At 47.0% G+C, this 17,686-nt stretch overlaps 1 protein-coding gene across 6 annotated transcripts in view; it reads left to right on the forward strand.

Annotated features, from left to right (window-relative positions):
• LOC126541464 (uncharacterized) overlaps positions 1 to 17,686 on the forward strand; it is a 72,530-nt gene that overhangs the window by 39,906 nt on the left and 14,938 nt on the right. For 5 of the 6 annotated variants that reach the window (XM_055076669.2, XM_055076668.2, XM_050188203.3 and 2 more), the window contains 4 exons: positions 6,155 to 6,433; positions 7,273 to 7,767; positions 14,856 to 15,033; positions 15,500 to 17,588. In XM_055076669.2, coding sequence (XP_054932644.2) covers positions 6,188 to 6,433; positions 7,273 to 7,767; positions 14,856 to 15,033; positions 15,500 to 17,588 — 3,008 coding nt within the window. In that variant the 5' untranslated portion in view covers positions 6,155 to 6,187. The remainder of the gene's footprint in view (positions 1 to 6,154; positions 6,434 to 7,272; positions 7,768 to 14,855; positions 15,034 to 15,499; positions 17,589 to 17,686) is intronic. The other variant, XM_050188205.3, reaches the window with a different exon arrangement.

The raw sequence follows: 17,686 nt of genomic DNA on the forward strand, positions 1-17,686 counted from the left end.
GGCCCTTTAAATGTATAATTGTCTTTTATTAGTCGAGAGGTACTATGTTTCTTATATATTATATAATATGTTATATGCATATTAATAATGTTCAATAACCTGGCAAGTGAACTAGAATTCATGATCACCAGTCAGCCTCTAAAGTCTGTGCAGGAATATCTAGGATAGTTACACACAGGGGACCTTGGTCATGGGAAGTAAATGTACAGAATAAAAATGGGTTGGGAGGGCATACGGCAGGCATTACCAAATCCTGACTGGCGGCTTACCACTGTCGTTGAAAAGTGTACTGTCATTGCATTCTACCAGTACTAACATGTAGGGCAGAAGCTTGGAGGTTAACAAAGAAGCCAGAGAACAAGTTCAGGAGCACGCAATGAGCGATGGAATGAAAAATGTTGGTCATAACATTATGAGACTGGAAGAGAGTGGTATGGATCAGAGAGAAAATGATGACAGCTGATATTCTAGTTGACGTTAAGAGGAAAAATGGAGCTGGGCAGGTCATGTAATCGTAGGGCAGATAACCGGTGGAGCATTAAAGTTACAGAATGGGTGCTGATGGAAGAGAAGCACAGTTGAGGACAAGAAAATTAGGTGAGGTGATAAATCGAGGAAATTTGCAGGCACTAGTTGGAATCGGCTAGCACAAGACATGGGTACTGGAGACTGCTGGGAGAGGCCTCTGTCCTTCACTGGACATAATATAGGATGATGATGATATTATTTAAAGGGACACTAACAGTGCTGTTAAATATGCTTAGTCAATAAAGGTGCTCTTTTGGTACTCTATTTGCACTTATCTGGTGGAAAAAAGTGCCTTACTAGCACTTCTTAAGGCTGTATGGATAAGAGTGAACAGGCAATATTCTCGTTGAAGAAGAAAGGTGTGGGGTTGGGCAAGGTGTGTAATGCTCAGAGAAAATAAACAATGGTCAGAGAAACAGAATGAGTGCCAAGCGAAGGGAAACAGTGGAAGACTGCAGAGAGTGAGATAGTATGACAAAATTATTAAAATTTCACCCGTAGGATAGAGCCAACTGACGCAAGACGGGGGTAATTGGAGATCCTGGGAGAGGACATTCTCACGTGAAACAGATTGCTGGTGATATCAATAATTTTTTTGTGGGATTTCAAGGGAGGTCATGTAAGTAATTGTAATATTCTTACGTAAGCTGTAAACTAACACATCGTGTTTGTATGTTTTAGATAATCTAAAAAAATTAAATTATGGGGTTTTACGTGCCAAAACCACTTTCTGATTATGAGGCACGCCGTAGTGGAGGACTAACAAATACAATTTTAAAATAGCGATTAGGAGGTTTGAGGCCCGAAATAAATAGATATGTTATATTAGCAACAGAATCATGGAACCATGAATTCCAATTCTACTTAAAAAATTGTTGCAACAAATGCAAACAATATTAATAATTCACATTGGTTTAGTGGTTGCCAGATGAGAGCATTTCTGCATTTTATATGTATTGGAAGAGGGATATTGGAGTTGGCCCTGCGTTAAAGCTTGCTCCTCATATACACAGTTTTAAGTTGCCTAATAACTCTCTGCATAATAATTATGTAGCTATTCTTTCAGTCGATACTAACTACAAATATAATTAGTTTTATGTTTTGTCTTTTCCAGACTTTAATATGTATACTTGTTACACCAGCAGTTGTAGCTTGCAGTTGGAGCACAAGAATGGGAAATGATTTGGTACTAATGCCAAAAAGGAAATCTCTGCAGTGAACTGGAATGTTTTCTTGTTAATGCAAAGCATGTATAGCCAAAAACCAAGTGATACAAAAAGATTTGTGATTGTAGAGCTTATTGTTTTAAATGAAGCATCATAAGATGAAGAAGATAAAGAAGATAAATGAAGCATCATAACGTAGCCAGGAGTTCATTTTGAAGAGTAGCTTATTTGTATTACAGAGGCAATGACATGGTCATCCGACTATTCACTTTACCATTGTAACTTGGAGTAAAGGACCCCAGTTACACACACACGCATACAGAAAGAAACTTGGCTGTCGGCACACATTTTAACTCAAAATTTCTTTGGAATCTTTGCCTCTAAGCAAATTTTGCCTAGAAAAAACAATACGCGTGCCTTTCAGTCAATACTGAAAACTCACACCGGGCTCAACATGACGTATTAAAGGACAAAAAATCACAGTAAAGAATGAACACAAATTTCTTGGTGCAATCTTTGACAAGAAGCTCAACTTCAAAGTGCACATCACCTGTGTAAAACAAATCTCTGAAATCCATAAATCTAATAAAGCTACTATCCCACCAATCATGGGGTCCAGATAGAATGTCTGCTTCACATATGCAATGATGCAGTTTTCCGGTCACAATTGGACTGCGGTTGTTTTGTGTATGGCTCGGGTAGAAAGTCTGCATTAGAAGTTCTTGACCTGGTGCATCATCTTGGACTATGTCTGTGTCCTGGCGCGTCCCATACATTTCCCATACAAAGCTTGTATGCAGAAACCAACCAGTTCTCTTTAGAACACAGAAGACTACTTCTTTGAAACACGTACATAATGAGGGTATTGTCCGGTTCAACGCATCCTTGTAAAGACTACTATTTACGCTTTTAAACACATTTTAGCAACAAACCGGTAGTTATACCTTTCTTTTTTATCAGGTACTGAAAACTGAATGCAGACCTTTGTTACGAGCTAGGAAAACAATTCTTGCCAGATGAACCTTCTTTTGCTCCTTGGGAGATGAAGCATGTGCAATGTGACTTCAGATAAACGAAAAACAGAAAACAATCTTCACCAAGAGAGGCTTTACTAAGTGAATATTTTGAAATAGATTCAGAATATAATTTATGCTCAAAACATTTTATAGGTGGATCAGAAAGCAATGATAATGTAGGTGCTGCAGTCACATAAAATCAATTTGAAGAACAAACGAGTCTTCCAAGTCGGGCTACTGTGTTTACTGCGGAACTCTGTGCCATCTCGTCAGCGCTTGAAGACATCCTGAAAAAAAAAAATGACCAATCTGTCATATTTAGTGACTCCTTGAGCTCTCTTCAAGCTCTCGCATCTAGGATACCATCTAGAAATAATCTACTGAAGAAAATACAAAATCACTACACCAAATGCCATAAGAGAGCTTTAAAACATCGCTTCCTGCTCGGTTCCTAGTCGTGTAGGAATCCCCGGTAATGAGAGCCGATTTTATGGCAGCCGGCACCAAAGAGCTTCAACTTTTTTTACGAAAAAAGAATCCCTTTCCATCCCATGCTCTTATTAAGCGATGAACCACTCGTGCCATATGAAGATACTTTTAACTAAAGAGCCACAGGAACCCAACAAGAACTGTAGCACATTTCATGTTCCTATATTTTTACTTGGCCATCTACACCAATTTACCGCATTTGAACAAATAAGCTAATTTGAAAAATATCTGTTTGGCGTATTATAGCCTGCACGGCTGCTGCGCCATTAAAATCCCACCAACAGCACCCGCTACTTTGACTGTGTGGCGTCATGAAATGCGGGGCCACCACTGCGTTGCCTTCTCCGAGAGTGTTCAAGACCACATTGGACATCTTTCTCCTGCTCTGGCACTGAACGCCGAAGCAGGGGTGCTGCCGTTGACTTGTGTACACAGTTCCTTCAGTCACACGATAAAAAGCAGCAACAGACCACCGAGATGCACATGCAAAAGTGAAATTACGCATTGTAGCCATGACGTATTTCCAGCTCCTGCAATTGCTTCCAGTGCATGCAGTAATCAGAGGGAGCTGTTTTCAATGGTGCAATTCATTTCGTTGCTACTCAATCTTGCCAGACTGCTGCACAGTTCAACTGCGATATAAAAAAAATTCAAATAGAAATTTTCTACTGCACTGAATGTTCTAAGATATTGCCAGCTTGCTGTGGGATGTGTACAGTTTCGCATACAATTGCAGAATTCAAGCTAGGAAATGTGGTGTCATGGCCCCTTTAAGAAGTTTTAAATTAGGGAATGCTAATGGCTCTCTTAAGCAAGAACCTAAGCTCTACTTGGGCCTTGATGGGGACCTCAGCCACTTGTTTATGCAAGGCAAATAAAAGCTGTTTGCACCCCCTAATATAAAATTATCCTATTATTTGATCCATACAGTGGCGTTCACAACTCAACAACTGAGTAGTCCACACACGAACAACAAAAATGTTATCACATCTTGCACATTCTATTGCAGCAGTGAAACAAGGGAACATCATGTCACCAGATTTGCACGGGGTGTCGTTAAAGGAACCGGGTGAAATACTGAAGCACGGCGCATCACGTTAAATGGGCCCAGAACCACTTTTTATCAAAGTCGAGAAATGCATTTGAAGTTAAACTATTTCAGAAATACATTGCCGCAGAAAGTTCTTCAATGCGTTGAGCAGAAGCGGATTCATTAGCAATCAAACATATTTTGTGCGGTGCTTCCAATCCTCCTTTGACGATTTGCACTGCTAAGGCTTCTGCAGAGAAGGGTGTGCCCAGAACACTCCGCCTACTGAACGTCACTGTGGCATGCAGTTCAGATTTGATTTTGTATGTTCACATAGATGCCACTATTCCTCATTTTGGCACCTATGACACGTCAAATGCTGTTGTCCTCAGCAAGCTGCAGTGTGCTCAGCCAGTGGACTCATTGTGGCAGACTGGTGGCCGCAGTATCTACGCTACGTAGCAGACTGCAGCTACATGGAACTTCTCCGTTTGTTTTGTGCATGACAGGACTAGAGGGCATGCTCGCACTCATATGCTTCTGTCTGGCTGTACTACGTAGTGTGCACCGGCTTTGTCCTGCACCAGCATGACCGATGGATAGTAGCGACATCCAACTTGCGTGTTTTGAAGCTCCTTAGGAAGCAAAGTCTGCCAAGACATCTAACCAGGAGTGGCCAGGAGTGAGTGCGTGCTGGCAAGTGTGCATGTGGTCTGACCTTAAGTTTCACATACTTTGAGGCTAGTTGAGTGTTCAAAACTAGTCAAAATTAGGGAGACCCAACAGCTACGACACCGATAAGCAGGGTGGCCAAAGTTTAATTCCTACGCGGGCGGCTGCGACCGAGCATGAGCAGACGATAGTAAACTTCTTCTGGAAGTATTTAATTATCGAATTATTTTCGCTTACTTCAGCCTGTTTCAGCCAGTGTGTCAATAAAAATATACACAGTAACAGCAGGAAGAAGCGCATTGATCCAAACACCCTTCTTGATTGTCAGCTATTGGCCAACGGCAGCCGTGTATGGGAATCTTCTATATTACTAAATAAGGGTCCAGAAAAGAGTGAGGAGCAGGCTTCTGTTGAAAAGAGAGCATTTGAGAGAAAGGTGACACTAAGCTCCGCTTACGAGATCCACGCGCCGCGCACAACTGCAAAATTTGGCTGAGATGTTCACAGCAGCGTATGCTATCCGCAGACTGTATTTTTTCACTTAGCCCGAAGGGTGGTTCAGGGCTCTTCAAAGGAATGCAGATGTTGAGAGTAGCCAAAGCAAAATTCCCTTAAATATATTGTGACGACAAATTTGTATGCTGCTGAAAAATGATCTATCCTTATTGAATGACAGAAATATTGTGCAGGAGTTCGCTGCACCAAGCACTTACTTGGGAGCGTCTCTGCTGCAAGCGTAGCTCCTGTGCTGCAGAATCATTCGGAACAGTTACCATTTGCAGCAGTCTTTCTCTTTACTCCAATAAGCGTTGTTATCCCACATTGTCAAACATGAGCAAATGCTAGAAAATTCTATTAGAAAAATTGAATATGAACGAATAGAAAATATTACTTGATTTGTATTTGAAATTTCAAATATTCGCACATCCATAATTTTCTTTTTCAGACTCCACAAGGACGTGTCTGCTGGTAGTTAAAAAATTTTTGTTTAGCTTTCGAAACAAACATAGAAATGTAATGTCTGTTGCAAAACATTTATGACTGGGGACACTTAAAGTGGCAAAACCTACTTTTTCAAGAAAGACACTTTTTCAGAGGTGGCTATGTACCTTAACTCCTGGATATTTCCTTTTCCGTGTCTGCAGGACATCATGTTGCTAATCAGCACTGCCTATCTTGAATGTTCATAACTTGTGCATACATATTTTTAGTACTTGGTCAATTGGCAGTGACATGTGTGCTGTGGCATGCAGAGGGGGGATGCGTAGCCGGTCGAGTGGCGCCCAATGAAAGACCCTCCCCCGGGGGCCTGCTGTGCGTCGTCGGCGGTGGATGGCCAGCCGGGCGGTAGCCACCAGGGGGCCTTGACCGGGGCGGCGGCGCCCTCTGGCGGCGGCGGCTTCGATGACGACTACAACGAGTGGGAGTTGGGCATCGGGGATCTCATTATCGACCTGGACGCCGACATAGAGAAGAGCAACGACCCCATGGCCTCCTCCTCGGCCGCGGCCTCCCCGCCCGTCGAGCACCAGGTATGTTCATGTTGTCGATTTCAGTTGATTTTTGGTGGTTTGTGTACCAAAGGTGTACACCGGACAGGTGCAGTAGTGGCAACGATCTAGATTCATATTGGCCCCCTTTGGATTCTTTAATGTCCACTGAAATCTTGGTGTGCAAGTGTTTTTGTATTGTACTACCCTCTTAACGTAGTTGTCACAGGTGGGGATCAAATCTGTGGCCTTGTTTTGAGCTGGGGCATCAGTGCGACTGAGCCATTGCAGTGCATAAGGCAGTTTCACTTGGGATGGGCTATTCAGCATTGTCCATTGTGTGTCTGCATATTTCCACTTGGAACAAATCTCGACTTTTGAGGTCATAGTCGTATTCTCAGTAATGTTTGCAGCTACAGCCGAAATCTGTTAATGGGACCGTGGTGTGACTGCAAGAATAATAGAGCACTTCCATGGCATGTTGTTGCATCAAGGCCTTCTTTGCTATGTTCATAGTTACTCATAGAGCATCTTATACAATTACAAACAGTCACTGACAGATGCGTGGCCATGATTACTTTATCACATGCATACGAGTTTTATGGTAAAAATAAGACAGCCATGCCCATAAATATGCATTGTTGTCCACAGGGGCCTTCGGTAGAATGCTAATTGGATTAAACCGTTGCAAGTGGATATGGAAATAGTTGCTTGAGTTGGCAGATTTCACATCAATATCTATCTTGGGTCACATTGTTGGCAGTTGCATTTGCAGAGCACTTCTAAACTTTGTTGAATTGTCCATTGGCTTATTCCCCAAACAAGCTGGGCAAAGTCTGTGGGCTAGCTACCTTACTCATTGATAGACTTCTCCATCCCAGGCAACCGTGGACAAGGGTCTTAAGATGAAGATCAAGCGGAAGAACCTGGCCAAGCACGAAATAGTAAAGGCGCAAGACACTGGTGCATCCCCACCACCTTTGGCACCACTGCCAAGCACTAAGCACTCATCATCGTCTGTGTCGTCCATGTCGTCGTCATCATCATCATCCAAGAGCAGCGGCCGCAGTGGATCTCACAAGAAGAAGCGCATCGAGAACGGGGCATCTCCCCCACGCCTCCAGTGTTCTCTGGGAGCTCCACTTCCTCCTCCTCCCCCCTCTCTGTCCCCTCCTCCCGCCCCTACTGTTCCTCCATCATCCCAGGCACCCCCCACCACCTCGGCTGTCCCCCCTGCCCCCGTGGAGCAGATGGCTGCCAACGGTGTGCCGTCATCGCCACCGGAAGAAAGCAGCAGCGTGCCTGCTGCCTCAGCGGTCCTCCCGACACCAGAGGAAGCTGCTGCTGCTGCCGATGCGACTAAGCGAGCGATAAAGGTTTGGCTCCAACCATCTTCTCTCCCTCCTCAGGACTCGATAAGGCAGCTACAGTAACAACTCTGCCTGAGATGAGACAAAATAAGGATAGACAAAATAGGAATGTTGCCAGTTGTGTGTGGATGCTTTCGTTTGATGAGCTTCTTTAGTTGTGGGGCTTTTGTGGGCACATATGCCTAGCATGATTGCCAGTGAGGCTCATTTATAAAGTTGCAGGCAGTAGCTCGAGTCTTGCCTTATCGGGCTATTGCCCGAACAATTCCTGCATTGGATGCGAATAGCTTTGGCATCTGTAATTAACGAAATTGCCTGCCACTGGCACTGTGCAGCTGTGCAAGCACTGTGTACGCTTTTCTCGCTTGCCGTTGTTTGGGTAATTGTACATGTAACGCATGATGACTCAGAATTTCATTTTGTCTCGAGGAGGAAGACATAAGCAAGCTTATGACTCTTTACATTCTGTGCAGTGAAAACTGATATCGGACAGTTCATTTGATTGGTCGACTGAGTGGGGTTAACGTCTCAAAGCAACAATATAAGCCTGTGAAGGGCACACAATGTTTATGTCTGCTTTGCTTTCTCTGTCGCTTTGCTAGATGTGGTTTGCATTTGTTCCTGTTTTCTTTCTTCCTCTTTTTTCCTTCGTTTCTCTTTTTTCTTTGCTTTCTTCACTGTGTTGGCTAAAGGGCTTTTGTCTTTGTGAGCGGGCACTGGTAGTTCATTGAATAGTCAAGTTAACACTGATATAACCAATTGCTGTATACACTGTGAATACAAAATTTGTTTCACTGTACTTAAAGGGACACTAAAGGTTAATATTAAGTCAACGTGGACTGTTGAAATACCATCCCAGAAACCTCGAAACGCTTGTTTCATGTCAATAAGAGACTTATTTTAAGAGAAAATGCGTTCTGAAGCATCCGCGTGCCTCTAGCGCAGTTCAAATTGCCCGCCCTCCGATCGAGGAGTGGTGACATCATGGTCTCATAGTGACATTGCGCTGTCGGTGAGTAAAACGGCGCCCGCAGACGGCACTACGGCTTTTCTGCGCAAAACGCAAACGCGCAGCCAGGAACAGAGCCAAGACAGAGCCGACAGCAGCGCGAAAGCGGAACTATGATGGCTAGCGGAATGGAAAGCACGCGACGATAAGCTGGTTCTTTATTTTATGACGCCAACTTTGACGCTCGTTGCAATGGACGACCCTGACAATGACACATTGGCTCGTAATACTGGGCTCGGCTTCAGTGATTTAAGCACTGATGAACGTGACCTGCTGCTGAGGGCTGGCGCTGCCGGCGTTGTTGCGTACTACTACGACGGCAACTGTATGTCATGGCTGTACATATTCGCACGTATGTAGCTTTTCCTTCGTGAAAACCAAACGCTGCACTCGCGGCCCCGTCTTCGACCTGCAGTTGTTCTTGCACTTTGGAGAATGCAAGCAAGACCGACGGAACAGCGCTACGGGAAAGCATTGCTTTGAAAGGCACTCCACAGGACTTCAATAAGTCGGCGTTGAACTCGTAATCCCCTGGACGAAAGTGCAGCGAGCACACTGTGCGATTTTTCGGCTCTTTGCCAACGAGCTGTGGCAGAGGTACGGGGGCTTAACCACTTCGAACGAAGAGGTTCACGCGTTGGCACAGTGATAAGTAACATTGGCTTCGCTGCTGCAACTGCCCTTGGCCAAGTTCCGCGGACCGTTCGTGCATCCCACGACATCACATGGACGTGCCGTTTTCGCTGCTTGTTCCAAATGCAAGTTTCGTGAGCCAGCAGAACCAGCGCAGCACGATGCAATAACGAAACAACTGAAACTCCAAGACACGCGTGCGGTGCAGAGTCGAGCGAAAACGAAACCTTTCGACCAACCATACTACTCAAGGGTAACGTCAAAATGTAATTTTTTCTTAGAATCTAACAGAAGTAGACAAGTAGCATTTTCTTCCGTCTTATGACCTAATGAAATGATCTTTTTAATACGAGTAGTTGAGTACTAGTGACATAAATTATGATGAGGAGTGCCTTCGTCATCAGGCTAGTACTGGAATGTCGCTGGGGGGTCTCAAATCGTGTCATGCATTTACCTCAATTTCTCGGTTACTAAAGCTTTGTTCGCGATTATATGGACGCCTTAGATGTTCTAGAGCATTGCTTTATCACTTTAACTTGACTTCAAAGTAACCTTTAGTGTCTCTTGTACTTAAGTTGGCAAGGTTTCTGCTACTATAGAGAAACCAGACATGTGAGGTCTGACATGGTAGCGGTTATAGCAAAACAAATTTTTGGCTGAGCACTGCTCAAGTTATGTAAGCCAGCAGCAAGGAGTCAAACATGTGCAAATGTAACCATGAATACATTCGCATGCATTAACCAATGTACAATTAGCCAGATTTTTAACAATATCACGCAAGCGTTGGACTTTCTGGTGGTCAGCGCCTTATAAGGACGAGAAGCGATGAGCTCAGCGATAGTTCTGTGTAATGCACAGTTCAATGTGAGCATCATCTACTGCGCCGTTCACTTCAGGAGGACAGATGTCTTGTCTGAGTTACCTGCTTGGTCCTGCTTACAAAAATTGATGTGAAGCCAAACGTGTGAACGAGTAAGTTGTGGCATCTGCAGTGAGCTTTCCCTTTTGTATTACTGAACCTGTACATTCACTAGAAAAGAAGAAACAGATGTCTTTCAGCACATGCAGGGTATTGGCAGGAATACTTCTGAACGATTTGGCTTCATGGATAACGAAGGAAGGGCTTATGTATTCCCGAAGAGCATAGCTGACAACACTTGCACTGGAGAGTGCTTAGCGCACGTGCATACTATTACTGATTTTGCTGCTTCTAACCATTATAAGGCTGTAGGGTTTAGGGGGTGCCAATGGCACTACACTTCGGTGCACTATGGTTGGCGCACACCTGCCTATCAACTGCGGTCCGGTACGAGCTCGAGGAAACAATGGACGACAACCATGTGTACACTCGGAAAGCGTTTATCACAATTGCAACTATCATAAAAACCTGCGTATAATACGAATCCGCATGTAGTATGAGGTGAAATTTTTGGGACGCGAAATGGGGAAAAAAAGTTTTATCCGCGTATAGTACGAGTTAGCTCGAGGAAAACATTTATTTAAATTGCACTCCGCACTTCAATCACTGTCTTCCTCAGCTGATCTCTCTTCGGATAGTTCTTTGTCGGACATATCTTCCCAGAGGTACTCATCCTGTGCCATCGAACACGTTCGAGATGCTGCACTTCTTGAATGCGCGACGCACAAGCATACCTGCCAGCCCTCCCGATTCGCCCGGGAGACTCCCGATTTTTTACTGAACTTTCCGATTGTACGATCACTGTCCTAAATCTCCCGAAAAGTGGTCTCTGTTTGCAAAACCGGCACCGCGGAATCTACAGCCGCATCTTAATCGTCAGCATCACCAACAACAACCACACTGGCATCATAGATATCATCGACTAAGCAGCCGACTACGGTGCCTATTAAGCCAACTGAAGCCAGAGCCAACGTAGCTCTTGCATTTCATGCATGCCTTCCTCCATGGTGCATCTTGTTGCTGCTGCTTGTGTGTATGATTAGTGTGGGCTAGGCCTTGTGTGCGTGTGTGTGTGTGTGTGTACGCGGTGCACCGTGTAAAGTTAGTCCTCGTGTGCTTGATGCCATGGCACTATCAAAGCCCAAGAAAAGGTATTTGCAGAAGTTTTTGCGATCTTATACTTCTGAATTTCCGTGCTTTTTGACATCAAGAAAAGGAGAACATTTTGCATTTTGTACAACGTGTGGATGCGACGCCAGCCTGTCTCATGGTGGCAAAGACGACTTGAAACTGCACGTTTCCTCGGTGAAGCATCAAAGCTATGTTCGCACCGCTGAGCAGCAAGAAAACATAGTGAACTTTCTCTGGAACAACTGCGAAGACAGTGTCATACATGTGGAGTGCCTGTTTGAGGGATTCCTCGTCGAACACAACCTACCCCTTAGTGTCAGCGACCACGTTGGGCCTCTTCTACGGAAAATGTTTCCGAAATGCGACGAGGCGAAGCGTTATGGATGTGGACGCAACTCTGAAATGCAACTTTGAGGAATGCGGAGGTGGCCAACCTGAAATTTATTTCACAGGCATCGCTCTCGAGTCTTCGTTTCTTTATTCGTAGTTTCCCTCAGCTGCTGCCCTGAGATTCCAAGGAATCTGCTGAAGACGGTTTAGATGCTCTTGAAGCTGAGTTTGCCACACTACAAGCATACAGTCTTCAAGAAAACATTCTGAATAAAGAAAGGTGGGACGTGCAGTGGTCTATGGTTGGAAAAATGAAAACACTGATGGAAAACATGTTTCACCGAGTTGCTAAGGTGATGCTCGATTTACTCGTGATATCGCATAGCAAGGCAGAGTGTGAGAGGATATGTAGGATTAATCGAACGCTGCCTGAAAGTTAAAACAATACACCCCTCCCCCTCCCCGTCGGCGCGAATAAAACATCTCCCAATTTTTTATCTCTCCAGGTTGGCAGGTATGCACAAGGTGTTCTGGTATGCTGGCCCATGCGTCCACAATCCACTTGCATAGTGCGGCTGGCGAAGCCTGCTTCAGCTGCCCGGTCGGCGTCACTGCAGGCTCGCCTGAGCACAACTAATCTGCGTAACACTGCTTGACCGAGTCCTTGAATGGCTTGTTCACGCAAACACCTAAAGGCTGCAGCTGAGACGTCATCCCACCTGGATTAACGACTAGTTCAGTGCCGGATTCACGCAACAGCCTCTTCACGGAGTCGGCCAAATGGCAACGAAATGCGTCCAAACGAGGATGGATGGGAACGACAACAGTGCGCCGGGCCGCCTACACCAGACGAACTTTATCCAGTCGAGCACAAGATTCTCGTTCATCCAGCATTTCTCATGGCATCTCACGACCACATTTTTTTGCAGCTCTTCACCTTTAGGCACTGTCTTGCGCTTGAAGACGACATAGGGCGGAAGCTTGCGTCTGTCTGCCGTGCGCCACATCATGTCGGTAACTCGCATTTTCTCGTTGCCAGTGGACCGGACATAAACTTGTTTAGAGCCCTTTTCGTGCACGCTGAGGGGCGATGGCATGTCCAGATAAACCGGCGTTTGGTCAGCATTGCCGATTTGCCATAGGAAGTTCTTGGACTTGCGTGGCGAAATAATGTGGCGCTGGAAAGCCACAAGCAGCTCTTCGAACGATTTGGGCAGCTTTTGCGAAATCGATGTTCGGCGGCATAAGGAAAAACCAGCACGGCACATGTAGCGATAAAGCCAGTGCTTGCTCGCTTTGAAGGCGGAGCTCGGTAGCACTTTTTCTCTTGCAAGCTCCTTAGCTTTTGCCTGCATAAGCTCCATGCTCGCAGCTTGATGTGCGGCTCGCTGTTGGCGTACGAACTCCGTCAGGACGAGTTCGATTTTTGGGAATGTTCCACTCTTTGGGCCGCGAAAGCTTCTTTGCGTTCCGCTGCATGCGAAAAGGGCTTCCTTCTGGTGACGCCATCCGCGAATGCTTCCCTCGTTGACGCCAACTGCCTCCCAGCCGTACCGTTGCCGATGTCCTGTGCGGCTAAAATAACCTTTCTCTTGAAACCAGCCGAGTACTGTTTTCGTGGTCCGGTCATCTTAGTCCTTCAATGTGGAACAGAAAAGATGCACTTCGCGAAGTGTGGTTTGCATGTGTGCTGCCAAGGTGCGCACTCAACAATAAACAAACGATGCTGTCGTCGCGCAGCAATAACGAAACCAAGCCGTAGCCACTTAGTAATAGCGAAGTCGAGCCATAGCTACGCAGCAATAACGAAACCAAAACTTCTAGCCCAAATTTCGGACTGAAATTTTCGTTCGGATCCGCATGCAGTACGAGGCGAACATTTGGGACGCTAATAATAGGAAAAAAAAGAAACCTCGTATTATACGCGGGTTTTTACGGTAACACTTTGAGCAGGCCAGCTAGCTATAGTTGACATCACTGACGATTCCCTTGAGGAGAATAATATTCTAGGTAAAGAGCGGCTTCCAACTTATCAGCTGGGGTACCGTGGCTGTCAGGGGTACCCCAGCTGGTTTGCTGTGGCAGCAGCTTACCAGCAGTGGCCGCAGCAAAACTTTCAGCAATATCACACCATAGTCAAATGCACGCCAAAGTCGAACGCAGGTTATATCAGTGCCTTATGGGAATCCATGTCCCAAGACAGTCTCCCGCGTGGCAAACGTCAGGAGAGTGCACCAAACAGTTTTGCTGTGGCTGCAGCTTACCAGTTGCTGCCACAGCAAAACATGGTTGACTAACCACTTGTGGGAAAACGGAAGCGGTGGTGGAACCTTCCTGGTGACCGAAGAGGCTAAGGCAATGTCAGAGGGATCTCATGTAACATGCCTGGTGGCGCTAATAACCTTCGCAACTCCCACGCGCGATCTGCATAAAGGTTTCCTCCTCTTCCCAAACCTGCTTGGTGCGCCCTCTTGACTCTATCCACGAAGGAGACTGTCTTGGGACATGGATTCCCACAAGGCACTGATATAACCTGCATTCGACTCTGGTGTACATCTGACTATGGTGTGATATTGTTAAAAATTTGGCTGATTGTACATTACGATATATTATCATAAACATATTTGTTTCCCACTCTTGTGTTCCTGAATTCCAAGTCTTGGAGAAATGTTCAGGACCTTTATAAGATGGCTATCAGAAAGATAGATACAGAAACGAGACTAGACAGCACAGGCACGATCTCATAACTAACTTTGTACAGCAAAAGATTCACACAAAGAACAGTTTCTTTGCATTGCTAGTTTGCTGTACAGCCAGTTGTGGCTGTACATTCTGCTGATAAGCCTTTCTGGCACACACACGAAGTCATCTGAAAGATAAAAGGAATTTCAAGCGGCTGAAGGAACAGGCAAGAACACCTTCTGAGTGAGATTACACGTTCTCTATTGTTTTGGTGTGTATTTGGCTTGAATATTGACAACACTGCCGTCTGGGTGAGCTTATCATGGCCCCTTGAGTGGCAGGGGTACGTTTGGAGCAATGCCCTGACACAATGCTGTACATATGCTGCAGGTGGAGTGCCCGGGCAGTCCTGCAAAGGTTGTAGCGGCAAGTACCAGTGTAGAGCGGAAGGACAGTGGCGTGCTGTGCACGTCGGTGGGAACCATCACCGAGCCCGATTGTCTAGGGCCCTGTGAGCCCGGAACCAGTGTCACTCTTGAAGGCATTGTCTGGCAGGAGACGGAAGGCGGTGAGATGCACCTCCTTATACTGTAACCCTACCTGCCTCTGTACAAAGTCTTCGATTTCATGCGAGATGTATTATACTTTATTGTGGAGGTAGCTGTTTAGAGAATCTAATTCAATTTCCATGACCTCTGTCTCGGGTAGAATCATTCTGTTTATCCTCTGCTGAAGTCGTCAGAAAATGAAACTTGCATTGGTGCTCACTCAGGATTCAGTCCTGGGGGTGTAGCATGATCATGCCATTGTTGTGCTGTCATCATCATGCCATATTACTTTCGCCTGCTGAGAGGATAAGTTTGGTTTTAGCACGTAGTGCAGACACCAGTGTGTAACATAATTCTTTCTTGCATTGTGACTCCATTTTCTCTCAATGTGGGGCTTGATAGCTGTTGGAGCACCATGGATGACAGCATTAACGCTACTGAAATTACTCTTACATTTTGATAACCTTGAGGCTTTTGTTGATGCAGGTGTGCTGGTGGTGAACGTGACATGGCGAGGCAAGACATACGTGGGCACCCTGCTGGACTGCACAAGGCACGACTGGGCCCCTCCACGGTTTTGTGAGTCTCCCACTAGCGACTTGGATGCTAAGGGTGGCCTCCCCAAGGGGGGACGTCCAAAGAGGGCTCGGGGTGATGCTGAAGCGTCGGCCCGTGCAGCTCCTGTCCAGGGAAAGCTTCGCAACGGGAAAGGGCGCCGATTTGCAGTCCCCTGCAGTCCAGCCAAGAATGAGGGTCGCCGCCGGAGCAAGCCACCAGAGCTGGAGCTTAGTCCTCCTGACAAGAAGAGGGCCCGTGCGCGGAGTACACCCACTCCTGAGGCTCCCTGCTCTCCGGCCCTCATCCTGTGCCCGGAGCCCAACTGCGGCAAGAAGTACAAACACATCAATGGCCTGCGCTACCACCAGAGTCATGCGCATGGGTGTGGGGATGCAAAGGGGGGTGAGGAGGAGACTTCTGATGGTGGAGAAGAAGGCAGCCGGCCCCCCAGTCCTGATTCGGTACCTCCTGCAGAGGAGGCCCCTCAGACGCCTGCACCGGTGCAGGTGCCAGCACCGGCACCGGCATCAGCAGCACCAGCACCACTAGCAGCATTGTCTACAACACCAGTGTCGGCGACACCCTCCCCCGCACCCCCCATGCCCCCCACTTCCCCTGTGTCTGTCACTGTCAGCATCCCCACTTCGCAAGTGTTTTCATTTGTGCCAGCGAGTGTGCCACGAGCTTCCACTCCCCCGCGTCAATCTGTTGTGTGTGGTCCTGCAACCCCGTGTTCTCCCGAGTCACCTCATGCAAATGTGGCACCCTCAAGTCCAGCAAAGGTGCTCACAGCAACTGTGGAGACTCCTCCTCTGCAGTCTGACCCCAACCGACCCCACAAGAGACCTCACAAAAAAAGCAAGAGCCGCAAGCCGGAAGGCAATGGCTCACTGGTTATGCAGGATGAGGTAGGGCCTGAAGGTGCACCGCCTTCCCTCACAGAGTCTGGACCCCCACAAGAGCAGGCCCCACCTCACCTGGAGGAGAGTGTTCAGAGTCCAGCATATTCGGACATATCCGATGATGCTGCTCCTCTGTTAGAAGCAGCAAAAGATAAAGAGCCTCCTCGCACATCCTCCGAACTGTATGGTGTGTACCCTTACTTTGGGCAGCCCCCATACCTTCTTCCTGGGGTGCAGGCACCTGAGGCAAAGCCTGTGTCCATAGCTGGACCAGGATCTGCAGTTGAAGAAGACTCAAAGAAGGATGTCAGCAGTCGGGACAAATCAACCAAGGAAGCTGGCACTTCCCGTTCCCAGGAAGGGAAGAAGCCAGACACAGACTTTCCTCAGTTTCCTCCTTATTCCCTGTGTGCTGCTAGCCCCTTTGTGCAAGGGGCTCCAGGATTTTCTTATGACCCCTACCGTGTACATTTAGTGGAGCCACCCTTCAAGGAAGACAAGGGCACTGCTGCTTCCATCAAGGAACCAACTGTAGATAAGGCCCCGCCACCCGAGAAAGCTCCCCCTCCTCCAAGACCATCCATGACACCCCGCCGGCCATCTCCTGAGCCACCCCCTGCATTGACCAAGGACCTTGAATGCAAGGAGGAACCCAAGCCGGAGACCAAATTTGGTCCTTATGATTCGCTGTATGAGCGGCGGTTATTCTATCTGCCCCCTGAGCAGGCAGCGCCCCCTCCTGCCCCTGCAGAAATTGTGCCCAAGGAAGTTGTGCATCCTCCTAAGAGCGTGACACACAAACCACCACGCACGCCCAAGGAACATAAGGAGAAGGAAACGGGTGGCCAGAAGCCCACCATGGAGACAACGGGGCCGCCACCGCCAGCTAACTACGCCTACCTGCACCCAGGCTACCTACCGTCGCACTTCACACCACACATGGCCTTTGAGCCGGTGTACCGGAGCCTGTCTACACCCTATGGAGCGTCTCCGTACCTGCGCTTCCATGTCCCTCCCCCTGAGGTACCCCCACAGGCACCAGGACCACCCGTAGCACCGCCTCAGGGACCGCCAAAGGCACTGGACCTTCTGCACCAAGTGTCCCAGCACTATGGGTGAGTCATGCCCAGACATCTGCACTGCTGTTCATCACCTGAGCACGATGCGTGTTGCCATGATATCGGCCATGTTGACAGCCGTCAATATCATAGAA

The sequence above is a fragment of the Dermacentor andersoni genome, chromosome 2 (assembly GCF_023375885.2).
Source record: "Dermacentor andersoni chromosome 2, qqDerAnde1_hic_scaffold, whole genome shotgun sequence".
Classification (NCBI taxonomy): Eukaryota; Metazoa; Arthropoda; class Arachnida; order Ixodida; family Ixodidae; genus Dermacentor; species Dermacentor andersoni.